General features: G+C 41.4%; 1 protein-coding gene and 1 long non-coding RNA gene across 2 annotated transcripts; one reads left to right on the forward strand and one right to left on the reverse strand.

Annotated features, from left to right (window-relative positions):
• The first annotated feature begins 10,829 nt into the window (after positions 1-10,829).
• On the forward strand, positions 10,830-11,491 carry LOC110872362. The gene is made up of 2 exons (XR_002554409.2): positions 10,830-10,971; positions 11,071-11,491. It is a non-coding gene; the product is annotated as an uncharacterized LOC110872362 (long non-coding RNA).
• A 72-nt stretch (positions 11,492-11,563) lies between these two features.
• LOC110872361 (glycolipid transfer protein 3) lies at positions 11,564-13,987 on the reverse strand. The gene is made up of 6 exons (XM_022121141.2): positions 13,646-13,987; positions 13,464-13,519; positions 12,617-12,747; positions 12,408-12,543; positions 12,112-12,255; positions 11,564-11,830 (listed from the first exon to the last, which is right to left on the reverse strand). Exons 1-6 carry the CDS (start codon positions 13,842-13,844, stop codon positions 11,795-11,797), a joined length of 702 nt encoding a protein of 233 aa, XP_021976833.1. The 5' UTR covers positions 13,845-13,987; the 3' UTR covers positions 11,564-11,794.
• Positions 13,988-20,709: the final 6,722 nt, after the last annotated feature.

The raw sequence follows: 20,709 nt of genomic DNA on the forward strand, positions 1-20,709 counted from the left end.
GTTGCGCAACGCGGGCGCAACCTATCAAAAACTGATTAACGACACTTTCCGCGGGAAAATAAGCAAAAGTGTCGAAATCTACATGGACGACCTAGTCGTCATGAGCATGGAGGAAGATACCATGCTCACTGATATTGAACGAACATTCCAAACTCTGTGAAGCGTTAACATAAAGCTCAATCCAGGGAAATGCTCGTTTGGAATGGAAGAAGGCAAATTCCTTGGATTCATCGTAACTAAAGATGGATTCAAGGTAAACCCAGAAAAGGTTCAGGCGATCGAGCGCATGCCGCCGCCTTCAACGATGAAAGAAATGCAACGGCTGGCCGGCAGGCTAGCCGCACTAAATAGATTCTTAGCCAACCATGCAGCTAAGTCATATCCTTTCATCAAGACCCTGCGGAACTGTTTAAAGAAAGAACAATTCCAATGGACCACAGAGGCCGAAAATGCTTTCCGGGAAATGAAGGAGTGTTTGATACAACTCCCAACTCTAACCGCACCACGCAAGGATGAACCACTCATATTATACTTATCCGCCGTAGACAACGCGGTAGGTGCGGTACTGATAGTGGAGCGGGAGGGGGTTCAAACGCCCATCTATTACATCAGCAAGATGCTCAACGACCCAGAGACAAGATGTTCAATAATGGAGAAATTGGTATTACCACTAGTGCACGCATCAAGACGGTTGCGACGCTACTTCGCAAACCATGTCATCACGGTGCTAACCAATTATAGGATCGGCCCGATCCTATCCAAACCTGCATTTCTGGGAGATTAGCGAAATGGGCAATCGAGCTGGGCGCGTACACGCTGAACTATAAACCGCGCCCCGCGATTAAAGGCCAAGTCTTAGCTGATTTAGCCGCCGAGGTACCGGCCAATCGCATTCAAGAATGCGAAGAAGCACAAAATCCCACGCCAGCACCATCTTCCTCGGAAACTTGGGCACTTTTTACTGATGGTGCCTCCAACGAGGAAGGTGCAGGCGCAGGTCTGCGACTCGTCAGCCTGATGGCCAATAACTTACATATGCAATCCGCCTCGATTTCAAAAGCACAAATAACAAGGCAGAATATGAGGCTCTACTGGCAGGACTACGTTTAGCAGTCAAACTCGGCGTGCAACATTTGGAAGCACACGTCGATTCTTTGTTGGTTGCAGGGCAGATACGCGGCGACTATGCCGCAAAGGGGGATATCATGATCCTCTACCTCGAGCAAGCCCTGCAACTAACATCAAAGTTCATTTCATTCAATATCCGACATATCAACAGAAGTGAAAACAAATCCGCAGATGCACTCTCAAAACTTGCATCCACCAGCTTCCAACACCTGGCAAAGGAGATACGCATCGAAATTCTGCAGAATCCTTCGGTACGCCTGCGCCAGGTCAATGTCATCCAATACGGCACAACATCTTGGATGACACCAATTATTGCATATTTGCAATCAGGTGTGACTCCCGAAAGCAAGTCAGAGGCACGCAAGCTACAATACAAAGCGTGCCATTATCAAATGGGAAACGGTATCTTATACCGTAAATCATACCTAGGGCCACTCCTACGATGCGTCAACCCTAGGATGCCACATACCTCATCAGAGAGATACACGATGGAATGTGCGGCATACACGCAGTACCACGCATGGTAGTGGCCAAGATCATGAATGCTGGGTATTACTGGCCCGGCATGCACCTGGACGCCGTCAAATAGTTGCGCAAATGTATTAACTGTCAACGACATGCTCCAAAAACTTTGCGCCCCAAGAACAACTTGGTCCCGTTCACCACCGCATGGCCCTTTCAAAAATGGGCAATCGACGTGGTCGGACCCTTCCCAGACGCACCAGGTGCGGTCAAATTTATCATAGTAGCGGTTGATTACTTCACAAAATGGGTAGAGGCGAAACCGCTCGCCTCAACCGCTGCTATGATAACAAGGAAATTCATTTGGGAACACATCATCTGCCGTTTCGGTCTACCAATGTGCATCGTTACCGATAACGGCACCAACTTTGCTGCCGATGAATTTCAAAAATGGCTAGAAGAACTACACATTGAACACATATTCTCATCTGTGGCGCATCCGCAAGGGAATGGCCAGGTTGAGAGTATCAACAAAAGTCTAGTCGAAGGCATCAAAGCAAGGTTGGGAACAGCTAGGCGTGGCTGGGTCGATAAACTCCCAAGCATCTTATGGGCTCACCGCACAAGCCCAAAAACGAGCAATGGGGAGACACCTTTCAGCCTAGTTTATGGTTCAGAAGCAGTGATCCCCGCGGAAGTAGGCATCCCTTCACCCAGAATGTTGGCTTATGAAAAAATAGACAACAATATGGAACGCAGGATTGACTTGGACCTCTTGGAAGAAAGGCGTGAAAACGCTGCCATCAACGAGGCCAAGTACAAATCCAAACTTGAAAAGTACTACAACTCACGCGTCCGCGTTTGTACTTTCAACCCGGGTGACTACGTCCTCCGCGACAACGAAGCATCTAATGCTGAACGCCCAGGAAAACTTGCCCCCAAGTGGGAAGGACCTTACCTCATCAATGAGGTCTTGGGCAAAGGCGCGTATAAGTTACAAACATTAGAAGGCGAACCTATCGCACGTACATGGAATGCACAACAGCTTAGACGCTGTTACATGTAAGCCATGTTTTTACATTTTCATGTAATCTATCGGGCCGCAGGCCATTTGCAAATAAATAAACGAGCAATTCAATGCAATATTGTTTGTTACTACTATTACAAATGCGTGTTCCACTTTGCGATATCCGCAAAAACAGATTGGCAAAATCTTCATTCGCGATACCCACACAAAGTGCCAACCACACACAAATATTGTAATAGGCCAGCAAAAGGCGGAATATTAAGTGTCCCACCGGCTGGATAGACAAGTTTTTACAAAACTTACACAATTCCTAAACCCTAATAAGGCAAACAATGGAATTGACCCAATACTCATACGACAAAGGCATCGAGTATACTCAACCCCATTCACAATGGGTAGAGTTCCGGACAAGTTTTTACAAAACTTGCACAATTCCTAAAACCTAACAAGGCAAGCAATGGAATTGACCCAATACTCATACGACAAAGGCATCGAGTATACTCAACCCCATTCACAATGGGTAGAGTTCCGGACAAGTTTTTACAAAACTTGCACAATTCCTAAAACCTAACAAGGCAAGCAATGGAATTGACCCAATACTCATACGACAAAGGCACCGAGTATACTCAACCCCATTCACAATGGGTAGAGTTCCGGACAAGTTTTTACAAAACTTGCACAATTCTTAAAACCTAACAAGGCAAGCAATGGAATTGACGCATACTCATACGACAACGGTATGGAGTATACTCAACCCCATTCACAATGGGCAGAGTCCCGCATACACACGTTCAATCATGCAAGAAGTAAAAACACTTGTACAAATTGAACAACAAACTTTATATTCAAAAAATTCACACCCACTCGGTGCACAATGGATTTACATAAAGTTCCAACATATACAAGAGGAAAACAAAAAAGGGGCACACAGGCCAACCTAAGTCCTATTTGGTACCACTGGTACCCGCGCCATCTTGGCCGCCACCAGCAGGATTTTCCCCTTCCGCGTCGGCATATAGCATCCGCAACCGGTCTACATAATCCGCGGCTTCTAAGCATTCGTCAAGCTTCTCCACACAAGAGAGAGACGTGTCATAAAAGGAAGCAACGACCACATCAAGAAGCGCTTCGGTGTCCACATCATGGAACCCGGACCGTTCTTCAGTATACCCGCCTTTAGACATGACGTTCATATGACCGATACAGTGGCTATAACCAACTTTAAAACCAGCATCACGAGCACGCTGCTTGAGCAAGTTTAAACCAGTTGCGGTCTCAGGCGCATCCATGATAGCTTGAACAATCTGCAACAAAAGAACAATAAGATTCACATGCTAATCCGAGTAAATACGAAGGCACGGGATACTTACATGTGCAATACCATGACTCCGCATCCATTCACGGCCAGCCTCAAGCTGGTTAAATGAAGAGGTCAAGGCATCTCTGGCCTCGACAGCCGTATTTGCCCGCTCTTCCGCTACAGTCACGCGGGCCGTGAGGTCCGCAACCTTGACCTCCTGGGCCTGAACCTCGGCTTTTCAAAAGCAAGAAGCAGTTTACACGAAATCAGTAAACATTCTCAAAGGGCAGGAGGAAAAATAAAACAGGAAAAACAAATCATACCTGAAGGCTGCCAACAACCTGATTCAAACGGGTGCGCTCAGCATTCGCACCTTGAAGAGCCTTAGAAGCACGGCTCTCCCTCTCTTTGGCCTCTTCAAAGGCCTTTGCTGCAAGAGCCCCCACTTCTTTGGCCTCTTCAAGCGCCTTTACAGCCCGGGCCTCCGCCTGCTGGGCTTTAACCGCAATCACCTCGGCCGCAACCTTCTCCTTGCCCAAAGCAGCATTCGCTACCTTAGCATTCGTCAGCTCCTGACGAACACGAAACAGTGTTTAATTCACCTTGGCCCAAGATTCTTTCCATGACTTACGCTCACTAGAAAGAGTTTCTCGCCAACTCTTGCGCTCCTCAGAAAGTAACTTGGCAAGAGTACGAACCTGTTTTAGCTCAGCAGTTGCAGCCCACTCTGCGGTCTGTTTCTGCTTCTCAAAAGTAGCTCTATCCCTTTCAAGTTGCTCCGCACCCGCATGAGCAGCCTTCACCAACTCTTCCGCTTCGGCCCGCAAGCGAGCAGCTTCCTCCTCCCTGCGGCCTAGCACCTTGTAATCTTCCAGAATGGCGTTCGCCACTATGGAACTTCCCACTAATATGGTAGAAAGTCGGTTGATGCGCAGCTCATGGGGTGCGGAACGGGCACGTTCAGCTTCAAATGGGGTGCCCAGACCACCCAGAATTTCCTTGCATGCAGAAGGATCATTAGAAATATCATCCCCCTGCATAACAGTCCAGGGGGGTCGATGATAACACGTACTCCGATCCGGGGTGTACGTACGGTAGTAATATTCCAACTCAGACTCTCCAGGCTGAATTGGAGGTCCTTCATAACCCGCACCCCCGGACGCGGAACCAGAAACCTTCTCAGCAGTTGGAGACTTCTGCGATCCAGCCCCAGATTTTTGTGGTCCAACATCAGAAAACCTCAAGTCCAATCCTTCACCATCATTTGGACTGATCAGGTTGTTGGAGGAATCCACAGTATCAAAAATCTGAGACGCAGTCTTCTCCACCGTTTTCTCCACCTGCACGGTGGGATCAGGAACCACCTTAACAAAAGGTGCCGCAGGCTCCTTTGGTACCCCCGCATCCGCAGCTGTGGTATGCGAGGGAGACAAAGGAGCATCAAAGAAAGAAAATCCTGCATCTTGTGGTTCTGCAATACAAAGAAGGCAATAACTATTAATAAACAAGTTGTGCTTACAAAACACTTGCAAAAGTTATACTTACCAGCAGCGACCGCAGACTTCTTTTGCGTCGGAGTAGCCCTTTTAGACTGCAGCTTCCGACATTTCAATTCACCACCACCACCAGCTGTCTGCTTCGGTTCCCTCTTTTTACCGGCAACAGTAGAACCCGTAGCGGTTCCACCCACAGCCGCACCACTACCTGGAACACCCAAACCCTCAAGGGTGTCAGATACTACCACGTAATCGGTATATCTGCGGTAACAAGAATGATAGGTACCTGCGGCCTGTGACACAAAGGGAGGGGCAGCTGAACCCTCAGTCTTCTCCTTACCGCGACCCCGCGCGGTTTTCTTCACTTGTTTCTTTTCTACGTGTTTCTTGGTGATACAAACTTCCCCAGATCCCCAAGAATACCTGCATTGAAACAATCAAGCCAACAAGTTACAAGGGTGAACTTTGAAAACAAAAGCAACTTAGAAAATACCCGCGCCTTCTGGCACGAGTGCCTTCATCACATCACTTGTGGGAATGCGGAAATTGCCAACAATCTCCAGGTTGAAACCTTCCCGAACCTCACACGGAATTAGCTCAACTTTGCCCTCAAAATCGGGCTCAAACATCCTCCACAGGCCAACCGCATTTACTGATAAAACACACACACATTACTAAAGGGGGAAAGAAGCAAGGAAAATAATCAAGACTAACAGGCTTACCACCACTCTTTTCCCGCAGAACGGGCCTTGCCTTCCTATCCGGCCTACTGAGCATCATCCGCAACACCCACAACTGGTTGTTGTCTAACTTCTTGAGTTCAATAGGCCGCAGCCTAGAGAACCAATCCACAGTCGTTGCGGTGGCAACAGGAATATCCTCATCGGTAACACCCACATTTACGTCCCGGAAAGTCAGATGGGCGTAGACCGCACAGGCTTTGACGTAAAAAAAACTTCGTCTTCCACTTTGAGACACCCTTGGGAGGTGTCATCAACTTCAAACTCCCATGACGTTGATTAAAAGAAAAAAATCCGGTGTTCACCGTTAACTGGTAAAACCGCCGGAAATTCTCAACGGTAACGTCCAACCCATGGGCACGAAAGGTGTACTCAAAGTTCCTAATCCGGAACATCCCAAACGGACTTAGTTGGGAAATATGGAGATGATAGTACTCTAACACCTCAGCAACGAACACTGTCACCGGCAATCGAACGTTGCCCTCGGTGAAAAAATCAGCCCACAGGGTGATATAGCCGGCCGAAGCATCGGCACCAGTATCACCCTCTTGTGGGTAAGTGGCTTTCCAATCGTCGGCCATCTGAATACTGGTCATCAGGGTTCTAAAACCACCCTTCGTCCACCTCAATACTGGTAGACCACCACCGACGGCACCACCATCATCATCTTCATCTTCTTCAGCCCCTGCCAGGGGCTGCTCGGGGTTTTCACCCTCCATACTGTGTACATTTGATGGTTCAGCCATCAGAAATACAGACGAAGGGAAGAACGTGAGTGGAAAAACTCAAAAACCTCACCGGAAGTTCAGAAAATCTTTTCGGAGAAGACAAAGGAATTGTTTCTCTCACCGGAAAAATTTTGAAATTTCGAACAAGTGAGGGGAAACCACGAACGATTTCCCCTTATATACTCACTGCAATAAATGCAGCATGGAAACTGAATCATCACGTCCAAAAAGAGTGAATTATGCGGCACCACGTGTCTAGCGACGTTTCCGCTGACGGTTATCACGTGCGCGTGGCCGCCCACGCGCCTGACAAAAGAGACGTTTACACTCCTGCTACAGTGCATTTACTGACCTCGGGCAGTGCAAATGTCCTTTCATTTCAGCACATGCCAGAAAATCTCACCAACTTCCACAAACTCACACGTGCGCTCAGCCACGTATACCACAAAAAAGCGACAACATTATCCAAACACAAGCGGTATGCGGTTTCTCTGGTATACCGCACCATAACCCATACCGCATGTCGTTTTTTTTACATACCCCATAAAATAGCCAAAAAATTATATCTTTCCATGGTTAAGGGGGTATAAACATGTCCGCACATACCCACGAGCACACGTGGAATATGCGGAGATGACACACACGAGCCCGTACAGGTGTGTCAGATACTCAGAACCAGCGTTGTTCTTTGGACTGAACCGCATCTCAGAAACAGGTAAACCACATTGCCTTCATTCTCTTCAAGCTTCAAATCCCTCCTGTCCGGTTCACAACCACAGAGGGTGCATAAACAACTTCTTCAACAAGAAGAAGGAAGGGAATGTATGCGCACGCACATCAGCAACCCTGACTCCTGATCCTTCAAGAGCCACATCCGAGCAGCACACCCGCTTCAAGCGAGTATGGGGTGACAAAACCGCAGACACCCATGAGTCGCTGCGGACACACCCATATCTCCGCAAATGGTTGCTACGGAAGAGCCACAACTAAGTCATCACATAGATGAACGAAGCTACTTCAAGGAAAACTCCTCGGTATTGGAGCGTGAAGGAAGGTGGCTAAGGAAGAGATGCGGACGAGATCCCTAATGATCATACGAGATCTCGTCGAACAACAAGCGACCGAACAGCGGTAACAAGTCTGCTTATGACTTCGTTACCCTACTTGTAAGACGGATAGAATAAACAATGGTGGGCATTACCATGCCTATGACCATGTTTATTTGACCATTATCCAGATTCACATTGTTCGACCAAACATGGCCAACAATGACGCAAGTGCCCAACATTGTTCACACAACCGTGGCCAACAATGTCAAGCAACGAGGTAACCGCAAAGGACGTGCGGTTACTAGAGAGCTAATTGGAAGAACATGAACACCCCACTAAAGGGATCATCATTAGATGTCCAATTAGGACAGAAGACCACTCTCTTCTTCATTCACCACCTCAAAGGTTGGTTCGAAGTTTGTGCACACCTTCAACCACCATCTTAGAGATTGGTTCGAAGTTTGTGCATACGCCCAGCAAGGTCTCAAGGCTGGTTCGACACACCAACAGGTGGCACCCAACCCGAGGCTGAGAATTTCGCATCAGACGAAACATTCTCACCGGTACGGAAGAGGCATCAAATGACCCTTCTAGATCTCCAGCTTGATTTACAAAGAGCAAAGACCATCTACATGGCCTAGGATCTTCTCCAGACTCCAAACTACCTTCTAAACACCATAGTCCAGTACTCCTCCCACATGCAACTTGCATATGGCAGCAACACTAGACTGAGGGGACTTGAAGGGGTATGGTCCCAGATCTCGCGTCAGCATCGACCGCGAGTGACCATTACCCTTATCAAAACCCCCACTAGCTAACAACCTACTTATGTCCGTGCGGGAACGCATCGACACAGTGGTTGAATCCAATCTGTACAGTGTTGGAGGAGGACTTACCTGTAATATGAGAACGGTATAACGATGTGGCTGGCACCGCATCTGGTGTATGAAAACGGAAGTATTCACAGCGATGCGGCCTGCACCACATCCAGTGAACACTTCTATCAATACAGAGAAGCTGGATAATAGCAGCAGTCACCACAGACGACGATGCGGCCTGGCACCGCATCTCGCGTATTTCTTGATCAAGGAGTAAGACGCGGGAACGTCTACAGTTACCGCAAACAGCGATGCGGCTTGCACCGCACCCTGTCTACTCATCAAGTGGGACTAACACCACAGAGCAAGTAGCACCAATGGCAGCTGCCTGCCAGGACTACGTAAGCAGCAGACTGACGTGGCGTCGCCTCCCCGGCCGACATGTCTGACACACCTGCAAAGGTGCAGCATGCCGTCAGTCTATCCATCCACCTCCTCCTTTACTCCTCGGCTATAAATACCAACCCCAAACCAGGTTTGAGGTATCTCTTGACAACTCTCTCACTACTACTACTATCATACTTTGCTTCCCAAGCAGACTACTGATTCTCACGCCGGAGAGTGGTAACAAGTAGCACCCCCTACCCCATCCTCCTTGTTACGAGTCACAGTTTGTTTCCTTGTGCAGGAGATCGACCCACCGGTGATCCAGCCAGCGATCCTTGAGAGGAAGGGATTAACCCTTCTTGACGAGACCAGTGAGTTAACCCTGCCCGGTTAACCATTGTTTCATCAGTACCCATCTTTAATTCATCTAGGTCTTCGAGTGTTTCATCTTTTCTTTTCGAGATATCTATGAAAAATAAGGGAATTAAAACCTACCTGAGAAGTGAATGCAAGATAACCTCACCGAATTTCAGGATGCACGTTAGGGTCATTAGCGCTGTATGGAATCAGACAAACAATTTAAAAAATTATTCTTTTTCTTTCATGTTTCTTCGCTTAGCTAAGAGTTTTTTTAACACACCTGAAATCTCTGACATGCAGTTCATAGATACTAATATCCGAAAAATCTGCAATATTTGGCTTCTCATCTCCTAAATCACCCCATTTATGAGGTTTTAAATCATCAGAATCAAGGTTGACTAAAAAAGTTCGCTTCCCATCACCTGACGCCCGAAAACGTTACCGAAAAACGTTAAAATACGCATATTTCAACATACGTGAAAATGGATGTTCAAGGGTTAACTTTTGTGTTAAAAGTGGTAGTAAATATGAATATGAATAATGTGATTTGTTAAGTGAATACATGATGATATGAATTGATGCTATGTTTAGGCGTTTGTGCGATAAAAACGGTAAACTAGATGAAAAATCACATTATGTGTGTAAATTGTGATGAACATGAAGAATAATTCTTAGTTACTTGATGAGCTATTTGGCATCTAAGTGTTTAAGAATAATCAATGTGTGAAATGACATAATACGTGAATTACGATATATGTCGAATATGTCCATACTTATGCATATATTAAGAAGCGCAAATCGTAGATATATTGTAAATAAGTAGACATAATAATGAATAAAGGGTCACCAATAAAATCATTCAAATCGCAAAAATCTTAATATGTGTGTGTGTATATATATATATATATATATAAATGCCAACATAATCAAAACAAAGACTTTTCGTGAAAATCTCAAAGATATGTGAAAATTCAAAGTATTGGAGAAACTTAATTGTTTATAGAACAATTAGTTATTAAATCACTCCTATTTAATGTAGATTCAATCTGAGGGATTGCTATAATAAATACACATCCAAAGGTGAGTGTCACTAAACCCTTCTTTTACTGTTTTATATACTATTTTGGGGGAAGAACACGTCGTTATAAAGGATAAGTATTTGTTTTTGTATAAAATATGCCTTTGTATTTTCGTGGAAAATATGATTTATGGAATGATATAATACGTTTTATGGATAAACATGGATTTGGATGTCCACACAAAAGTTGTTGGTGACCCGCCAGTAAACCATCAGAAATGATCATTTTGGATGTCCACACAAAAGTTGTTGGTGACCTGTCAGTAAAATGGTCCGTCGGTGATCCTTCTGTAAATTCCATCAGTAATGTATTGTAAATCCGATATTGTTGTTTCAGCGGTCAGTTACCAATGAAATCAACAATTGGTGATGTTCCTTTGTTTGGTAGTGAGAAACATGTTAAGTGGGACACAGCATATCCTTTTTTTATTATGTTTTTTACCCTCTTTATAATAAGTTAGTAATTAACTTCTGGTTGATTTACTATTTTGTTTTAGGTCGTTTACATACTCGGAGACAATCCCATGAAAATGACCTATGTGGTAGGATTTAGTAACAACTACCCGTGTGCAGAAGGTGGTAATACTAGCTTGAACTCCGAAAACCAAATCCTATTCAAATTTTGGGAGTTATGGTACGAGGACCCGACTGGAATGACATGTTCTTAGATGAAAGCGATAAACTGTAGTTTACTAAACCAGCCATTTCAAGTAATGCCGGTGTAGATGCAATGCTCGTAGCCCTCCACGGTCCTCCACATTGGCTTTCAAGCCTGATTGGTGCAGGTCTATTAGGTATAGATAGTTCATGCATCTTTCATAATATTCATTTAAATTCAATAATTGATAACACAATCTCAACGATAATTATATTCATGTAATGCGGAGTGTTTGGAATGTTTGATAGCATTCCAAAATATTAGTGGATTGCTGTAGAATTAGCTAATCGACCTACATTATACCAATGAGACGTAGCTTACATAATATACAATTGGTCCCAAATGTAAAAAAATATATATTTACACAGGAATTAGCATGGGGTTACAATATACGTGAAAAAGGTAACTGTGACAACATATATCAGTAACAGATGGTAAACTATTGTCATATGTACCTTTTCCAATCAGTGTCATTTAGTATTCTATGATCTACTGTATGAAAATTACAACGATACACATAGTGTTTGTTGTTTCTAAACCGTTATCACGTTGCGCTCTTCAGTTTAAGTTGCCTTCAGCTGGTTCAATCCATAGGTTTTCTGTGGAATATATAAACACATATTAAGGATCATGTGTTGAAATTTCAATATTAACCCAAAATTCATACCACTGCTAGAAAACTAGACAATTGCGAACGACAAAATCAGTTGCAAAAATAATGAGCAATTTGCGACTGATATCATCAAATCTCGCAAGACCGATTTTCAGTTAGAGTCGGCCACAAAAGGCCATTTGTGCCCATTTTGCAACTAAAATATTCCTTTGCAAATGTCCAGTTTTCGAGTATTGCCGGATCATTGGAAGTCAACAATAAACGCACCAAAACTGAGTGTATTTCATCTAGAAGTGGTATAAGCAAAGTCGTAAAGGTCTTTAGGTCATCTTTGAGGTTTTCTTCATCTTTCGCTTCAGATAAGAGAATCTCAAGCATGGTTTTGTTATCAGGAACTAGTTTCCGTGCTACCTGAAATAGGGATTTTTGCGTGTTAGTATGGTAATACACTAATGCTAAATGGTCCTAAATGCGATGGTTGTGTTGTTATATTTGATATATTAAACATTGTATACAACTTTTTTAATCTTAAACCATTTAAAAATATTATAATTGAATGGTACTCTATAAGCCGTGGAAGAGATCCATCCATGCCATGGCTTTAGCGTCGATTCGTATGCTTCTTCAACGGCTTCCTCCATGTTCACCGCGCTATCTTGTTCTATCAGTGTCATTAGATTAACTGTAAAGTCTAAAGATCTGTAGAAATGAATTATGTTTAGATATTGTTGCCAATTTAAATATGGTGATCAAGGGTTATTTGGTTAGGTACCTAGTTAACCAAAGGAAGGCTTTGCTAGAACTAGTAACCTTTTTTGATGTGCCTTCATTTGCTTCTTTCTTAAGTATCTCCACAACATTTGAATAAAGTTTAGGGTCTGATTCTTGCATCTTCTCCAACCTCTAAGGGTAAAATATGAACCACAACCCCGTTAGTCCCAGATTATCTAACTGCCTAATTAAGCTTGTGTTTGTCATATTCACACCCTTAAAATTATTTAGAATTACAAATAATTAAGCGCCAGGATATTCAAATCTAAATATTCAGATATAATACTATGGTGGGAATTATTGAAATCTCAACGCTTTTAAACATGAATTAATTTTATTATAATCTAAGAGTTTTAGTTTCCATATTTGCAAGTGTAGATTTTTAATATATACTTTACATAATATGATTTTTATTTTGTTCATATAGATGTGTAGAGTTTCATTTCTACTATTGTTAAGCACTTCGGAATGTGGTTTCTAATATATTCTAGCACAAACTTAAAATAGTTCTATTTATAAGAAAAAATAAATTGTCATGACTCTATAGGTTTGCATAATACGTGAATATTTGATAAATTTGTTGATGTGATTGCAACTCTAAAAAGTTTCAATTAAGGTTTGATGACTAAAGTTTCATTTATTTACCACTAATATTTTACAAAGTTTTACTACCAACTTGAACCGTGTATCTTCTTTTTCTTTTTCAAAATGGTAATCAAGTTAAACTATAAGCCTTTAAATAAAACATTTCGCAGACTTGAGACTTTTTTTGTTGATAAAGTGCATTTTTTGTGTCTTTGGACAAAGTGTGTAACAAAGAAAATAAAGGGGGCAAATCCAAAGATTACCTGTATATTCCGACTGATGTCTTGTCTCATAACAACCATTGTCGGCCCTATCTTATCTGCAGTCGACCAAAAAACAAAAACACATTCTTGATTGAAGTTTATTCTTCAAGGAAAAGTACTACAATTTATATTAAAACTTATATTAGAGAGAGAGAGAGGGGAAAGGAGGGAGAGGATGATACCAAGAAGATGTAGAAGGAAGTTGCAGAGAGCAAGAAAAGGTTTGATGGGCAGATGAGTGTCATTTTGCTGATGATTTGCAGCAACAGGATCATGATGATGATGATGCTTGAGCTTCATGACAGCTAACAAAGAAAGCTCTTCAATAGCGGATCTTAACTCCGATGAGCTTTGTTTTTCTGTTTCTCTTCTTCTCTTCATCTCTCTCTCTCTCTCTCTCTTGACTTATCTGAGGTTCTGTAGCTTGTCGTGGTTCAAAATATATACATATATATAAAGGCAGCTGTCAACTATTGTATAGTCTTGCAGATAAGAATTAGTTCAAATGTGGGGGCACATGAGTTATCTTGTCTTACTAAGACGCTTTCAAAACATCTCTACGATTGTGTGTTTCGTATATAATGATTAGTTTCGTTATAGTTCTTTTTTAATCTTTCTGATATTCACTAATTTGTTTAAATAAAAGAGGGAAAGTCTTCAACAAATAAACAAGTTGAATATAATTGTAAATTGATAAAAAAGTACGATTACAATAAACTTGCATCAACCATGCTTGATGCCCTCAAAACATGTTGGCAAACAACCACAAGCTCTTGCATAAAGAAATAGAAAACTGACGCAATCGAGGACTCGAAGGAATCAAGAATCGTATTCTAAACACTATATATTAGTTGACAAATTTAGTGTTCCTACATAAAAACATTTTTTTTTATTGGTAAGGAGATTTAGAGTGACATATTATTTGTAGAAATTCAAGGAATAACTAGAATCATGTCCTTAAGGGCATACCCAGGTGGTTAAGTGGTGTGTTTCAAAACCAAAATATACAATGTGATTATTAATGTTTTATCCTAAAAAATCTAAGAATTACTATTAAAAAAACATGGAATCAGAAGCTGTTTAATCCTATATTTAAGGTTTAAACTTCTTATCAGACCTTAAAACCTCTGGATTAATTGACGCCATTCGAATGGTATAAGTTCTGGCTTTTCATTTTTATGGTTACGTAGAAACAACTGCAATATAGCTATATCATTCCACATGAAAAACACGAAAAAGGGAAATTACAAAGCAATGACAGGTAGTCGGGCAACAAGTTGCGCTGCCACCCCCTTTTGAATAGAAAAACCAATTCTACTAAATAGAAAGTTTGAAACCTTTAGCGACGAAGAATTACTATTAACGACTTTTTGAACCCGATTCAAAAGCCGCACAACGTCAGGAACGAGACCACCAAAGGTATCAAACGCAAACGGGACAAACACATGTTGATTCTCTAGACAGGCTTTCTCATGTTTTGCCACTTTTCTTGTCTCTGCCTTGAGCATCGCTTGCCCTACGACAAAGCCCTTTATATACTTAGTTATAAGCACTACAAGAAAAGGACACCTTTAGCGGCGACAGGTCAAATGTCGCCACAATTGGTTGATCCGCGTCTCGGGATCTGAAACCAAACCCCATCCGTTGATCAAAATCATGATCTGACGGTTGGGGATTTAAAAGTCAATAGCGGCGACAGGGTCAGGGTAATAGCGGCGACAAGTTGTCTCCGCTAAAAGTAAATGTCAGAACTTTAATCCCTAGCCACACAAATCTTATCTCTGGTCAACCTCATTAAAGGCATTACCGGCGACATCTTGTCTCCGCTAAAGGTTAAGCGTACCAAACCCCTATACAGCGCCAATTTCTCCCTCCTCCTTCACTTTTCCCCCAAAAAAAGCTCCGAACACCGCTGTTAAATCGCGAAATTTGTCCAAATTGGTTAGTTTCACTTTGTTTTTGTTAGATTTCTTCTCTATTTTGTTATATACATGTTATAGGCTTTCATTTTTGTGTGTTTTTGTGCTTATGGTAGAGAAATCCGATCACCATCACTTCTCTGGTCACCACCATCACTTCTCCGGTCACCAACTCGTCTCCGCGGTCTACATCTCTTGGAAACTTGAAAATACGGTTAGTTTTATATGTATTTTTTTTCAAAGTTTAGAAATTGTATAATGTTTGGTTTTGGTGTGTAAATGTGTGTGTAAGGATGTATGTTTGTATGTCAAATGTATAATGTAGGTGTATTTGGTGAAAATGTGTATATGGAAATCTATGTATTTGTGTATGTAGGTGTATGTGTGTATGTAAGTCTTTGAATGTATGTATGTTGGTGTATGTTAGTATGTCAAATGTATAATGTAGGTGTATTTGGTGAAAATGTGTAAATGAAAATCTATGTATTTGTGTATGTAGGTGTATGTAAGTCTATGAATGTATGTATGCAGGTGTATGTTAGTATGTAGGTGTATGTAAATGATGAACAATTGGTGAAAGTAAATGTTTGAAATTGGTGAAAAATGTGTATGTTAGTATGTATGTTTGTATAAAGTATGCAAATGTGTATGTAAGTATGTATAAATTTTGTGGTTTTGATCAAAATGTGTGTTTGTAAGTAAGTATGTTTATGTGTTGGTTTGAAAAAACAAAGTTAAAGTTTGATAATTAGTATGTTTGTGTTTAGGTTTGAAAACATTTATATTTAACTTTGAAAGATATATATTAGTTAGGAAATACCCTCCTTGAATTTAAATTATCATTTAAAACATAACGAACATAGAAAATACCCGCCAAAATTGAAATCACCATTTAAAACAAAAGGAGCTAACAAAATGAAGAACATTACATATTTAAAAAACCGTGCCTGATATTGAATTCATCATTTCAAACATAACGAGCTAAGAAAACACCCAATCGAAATTGAAATCATGATTTAAAACATAATGTTCCGCCCAAAATTTAAAACAATCATTAAGAACATAACAAGCTTAAAAAACTGTGCTCGTGTTTGAATTAATCATTTTAAACATAATGAGCTTAGAAATACCCGCCCGAAATTGATTTAGAAATTCATTTCGGGTTGTCCCCGTTTATCTTGGGACTGCTTTTTGAATACTTTATCTCATTTAGGATGTGAATGTGTATTACATGATTGTTTGTTTAAGAAGCATTCGGTTATCATTTTCTCTTTGCTCCTCGGGTATATATATCATTACATATATACTTGGGAGCTAAGAGGAAATGCTGCTGAATTTTTCTTAAACAAACAATCATGTAATACACATTCACATATGAGATAAAGTGTTCAAAAAGTGGGTTTAGCAGCCTACCCTTGTCTTGTTAATCCTAAATTAGATTTTCTTTCAGTTGCATAATGCCTATCGATAAAAGTTGGATTGATTCCCCACGTCATTCACCTCACTACAAGCAAGGACTCAAGTCATTTTTCAAGATGTGTGAAAGAGTGATAAAAAACCACCATGAAGTTAGATGTCCGTGTACCAAATGTAAAAATTCCGGCTTAAAAACTATGGCAGAAATGAAATACCATTTGCGTATTAACAGTTTTTGGAAGGAATACATGAAGTGGACCTATCACGGGGACACGAATCCAATTGCAGAAGTAAACGATGCTGCGCCACAAGACGGTATGGTAAACGTTATTGAAGACATTAGGGGGGGGGGGGCGTATGGAAGAAGATACATACCTTAACCAAGAGAACTCGAATGGAGATAGTAGCGGTGTTGTTGATGATTTTGAAGACCTGGTAAAGGAAGTTGAAACAGAATTATATCCTGGTTGTACCAAGTTTTCTTCTATCGACTTTTTAGCAAAGCTTTTGAATATAAAGGATACGTACCATTTGCAAAATGAAGCAGTAAATCGACTCCTCTCGTTATTGCGAGAGTCAAAGCCAGAAGGCAATAAGATTCCCCCTTCGTATTATGTAGCTAAGAAGACATTTAAGAAGATTGGTTTGGCATATGAGATGATAGATGTGTGCATAAATGATTGTGCTCTCTTTTGGAAAGAAAACGAGTCCTTGCAAAATTGTCCCGTTTATAATGAGAGTCGATGGGTCGATAAAGACACAAAAGGCACGAAGGTGGCTCGTAAGGTGTTACGATACTTTCCTTTGACGCCTAGACTACGACGTTTGTATTGTTCAAGGCACACAACGAAAGATATGATATGGCATAGTACCGGACGATCGGAAGATGGGACTACGCGTCATCCAATTGATGGATCTGCATGGCAAGACTTTGATAAAAAGTACCCAAACTTCGCGATGGAGCCACGAAATGTTCGCTTAGGGCTTGCAGCTGACGGTTTTAATCCCTTTAACAATGGTAGTGGATCCTCGACTCATAGCACGTGGCCGGTTATACTAACCACATATAATCTGCCTCCCTGGCTATGCATGCGAGAGTCCACATTCATGTTGACCTTGTTGATTCCTGGCCCTAAATCACCGGGGAAAGACATGGACGTTTTCCTTAGACCGTTAGTGGATGAGCTTAAGCAATTGTGGCAGATAGGTGTACGTACTAAAGACGCAGCAACAAACACATACTTCACAATGAAGGCGGCGTTGTTATGGACCATAAATGACTTTCCAGCCCGTAGTATTCTATCAGGTTAGAGCGGACAAGGCTACCCAACTTGTAACCAAGACACTCCTTCAATACGTGTAACTGGTAAATGTGCTTATGTTGGTCATCGCCGGTTCTTAGATGCCAACCATCCTTGGAGAACAAGTCTCGACTTTAACGGGAGACCCGAGACACGAGACCCTCCGAGACAGTTTAGCCCGGCTGACATAGAAGCTCAAGTCGGTCGTTTAATTAATCGTCTACCAGGCAAGCATCTAGATTTTGGAGGTGGGAGGATAACCCGGTCAGATTTCGAGTTGAACTGGTCCAAAAGAAGCATATTTTTTGACCTTGAGTATTGGTCTTCTCTGCAGCTGAAACATAACTTAGATGTAATGCATATAGAGAAAAAATGTGTGCGACAGCTTGCTCGGTACTCTTCTAATGAACGATAAGAGCAAAGACACGCCAAATGCGCGGTCCAACTTGGAAAAACTAAACATTCGGCCAACACAATGGCTGAAACAATCGGGTGGCAAGTTCTTAAGTCCCCACCCAAAGTACTCATTCAAGTCCGATGATCGAAAACTTTTTTGTCAGTTTATAAAATATGTTAAATTACCAGATGGGTTTGGATCTAATATCAGTAAGAGGGTGACAGATAACAATGCTAACATTACCGGGTTGAAATCTCATGACTGTCATATCCTCATGCAACGTTTGATACCGATTGGGGTTAGAGGGCTTTTGACTAAAGATACATCTACACCAATAGTAGACCTTTGTATGTTCTTTAAGCAACTTTGCTCTAGAACACTATCGGTGGATGGTATGAAGAAAGCAAAGGATGACATTGTTACCACCTTATGCAAGTTAGAGATGATCTATCCACCTGCGTTTTTTGACATTATGGTTCATTTACTTGTGCATTTACCTGATGAAGCGATTGCGGGAGGTCCAGTAGCTTTTAGATGGATGTATCCATTTGAAAGGTACATGAAAAAACTAAAGAACTATGTCAAAAACCCGGCAAGGCCTGAAGGTTGTATAGCTGAAGGTTATGTGTATGAAGAAGCTCTAACATTTTGTTCAATGTACCTTAAATATGTTCAGACTAAGTTCAATCGCCCAGATAGAAACGATGATGTCGTTGTTGAAAAAAGAAAGTTATGGGTGTTTGAGTCCAAATGTCGTCCTGTTGGCGCAACAAAGGACAAATATCTATCATTCATCAAAAAAAGCAAGATGGAATGGTTTGTCCTCGAAAACTGTGCAGAAGTTAGGGAGTACATGAAGTGAGTGCTTCTATCTTTAACTTTTCATAATCTGTTAATTGGTATTTTTCATTCCTTTCTTATATTTGTCATCAATGTAGTGAATTCAAACATACACATCCCCAAGATAATCTTAAAACCAAATTTCCGGGATGGTTTCTCCATAAGGTATAATACATATATAACACTCATTACTCTACACTTGCTAGGTAATGCACATATAACAAACATTATTACTCTATATTTGTTAGGTCCATTCGATGAAAACACAAAATTCTCCAGAATTCCACCCGGAGTTGTATGCTCTTTCAATTTGTGCGAAAATGACTGGTTACACTTACACTGCTTGCATAGTCAACGGTGTTAGGTTTAAGACATTAAATGCGCAACGGAAAACTCTGGGGTGGAAGTGGTTGGAGAGAACGGTGTGAAATTTTATGGCCAATTAGAAGAAATTACTGAGTTGCGTTATACAAATAATTATTCCACTGTCCTATTTTAGTGCAAGTGGTTTGATACTCAAAGGGGTGTAAACCATGACAATAATATCACCAGTATAAGCACTGAACATGAATGGGACAAAGACGATCAACTCATATTTGCTTCGCAAGCCAAACAAGTGTTCTTCATCCAAGAAACGTCTCGAAACCAAAAAAAATAAACATAGGTGGGTAGTCAAAAATGTTAATCATCGAAGAATTTGGGATCGGCCATTAAGTGATGACCGCGTCAATAAGGTTCAAAATGTTGACAAAGGCTTAGAAGATATTGACGTTGTCGACAACAACTCTTCATCTGACTGTCCACTTGTCATTGACTTGACCCAATACTTTCAAATTGGATCTTCTCATGTTACTGCGGGTGAGCCTTCAATTGAAGTTGATGCCCCAACGACTACCGTCGATGAAGTGTTTGAGGTCGAGACTGATTGTGATGAGGTCGAGGCTGATTGTGATGAGGATGATCCTGATTATGTGGAGTCTGACTAAAAGAAAAGTTATTGTAATTTATATTGATTTGTAATTGATAAACACTTGTTTGAAATATTTATTTGAATTTCAGTTACACTTGTTGTACTTTCCCTTAATTTCTATTAGATACACATGTTGTACCATTTGTAACTTTATAGGGATTATGTTTTCGGTATTGCTGATATTCGCAAATTTGATGGCGGATGTGGCCCCCTGGGGATATGGGGGTGACGGCACTGGTGATCCACCGATTCCTCCTGGTGGATTTCGTGGCACACACGAGACAGACGGTAAGTCTTTTACTAAATTATTTTGTAGTCCTTATATTTTATATATTATAAATTTTGTTACTAATTATTTTTGTTTTAATTGCATCCCCCAAAGAAGGTTAGGGGAAAGCTAAAA

Source organism: Helianthus annuus, chromosome 2 (assembly GCF_002127325.2).
Source record: "Helianthus annuus cultivar XRQ/B chromosome 2, HanXRQr2.0-SUNRISE, whole genome shotgun sequence".
Lineage (NCBI taxonomy): Eukaryota > Viridiplantae > Streptophyta > Magnoliopsida > Asterales > Asteraceae > Helianthus > Helianthus annuus.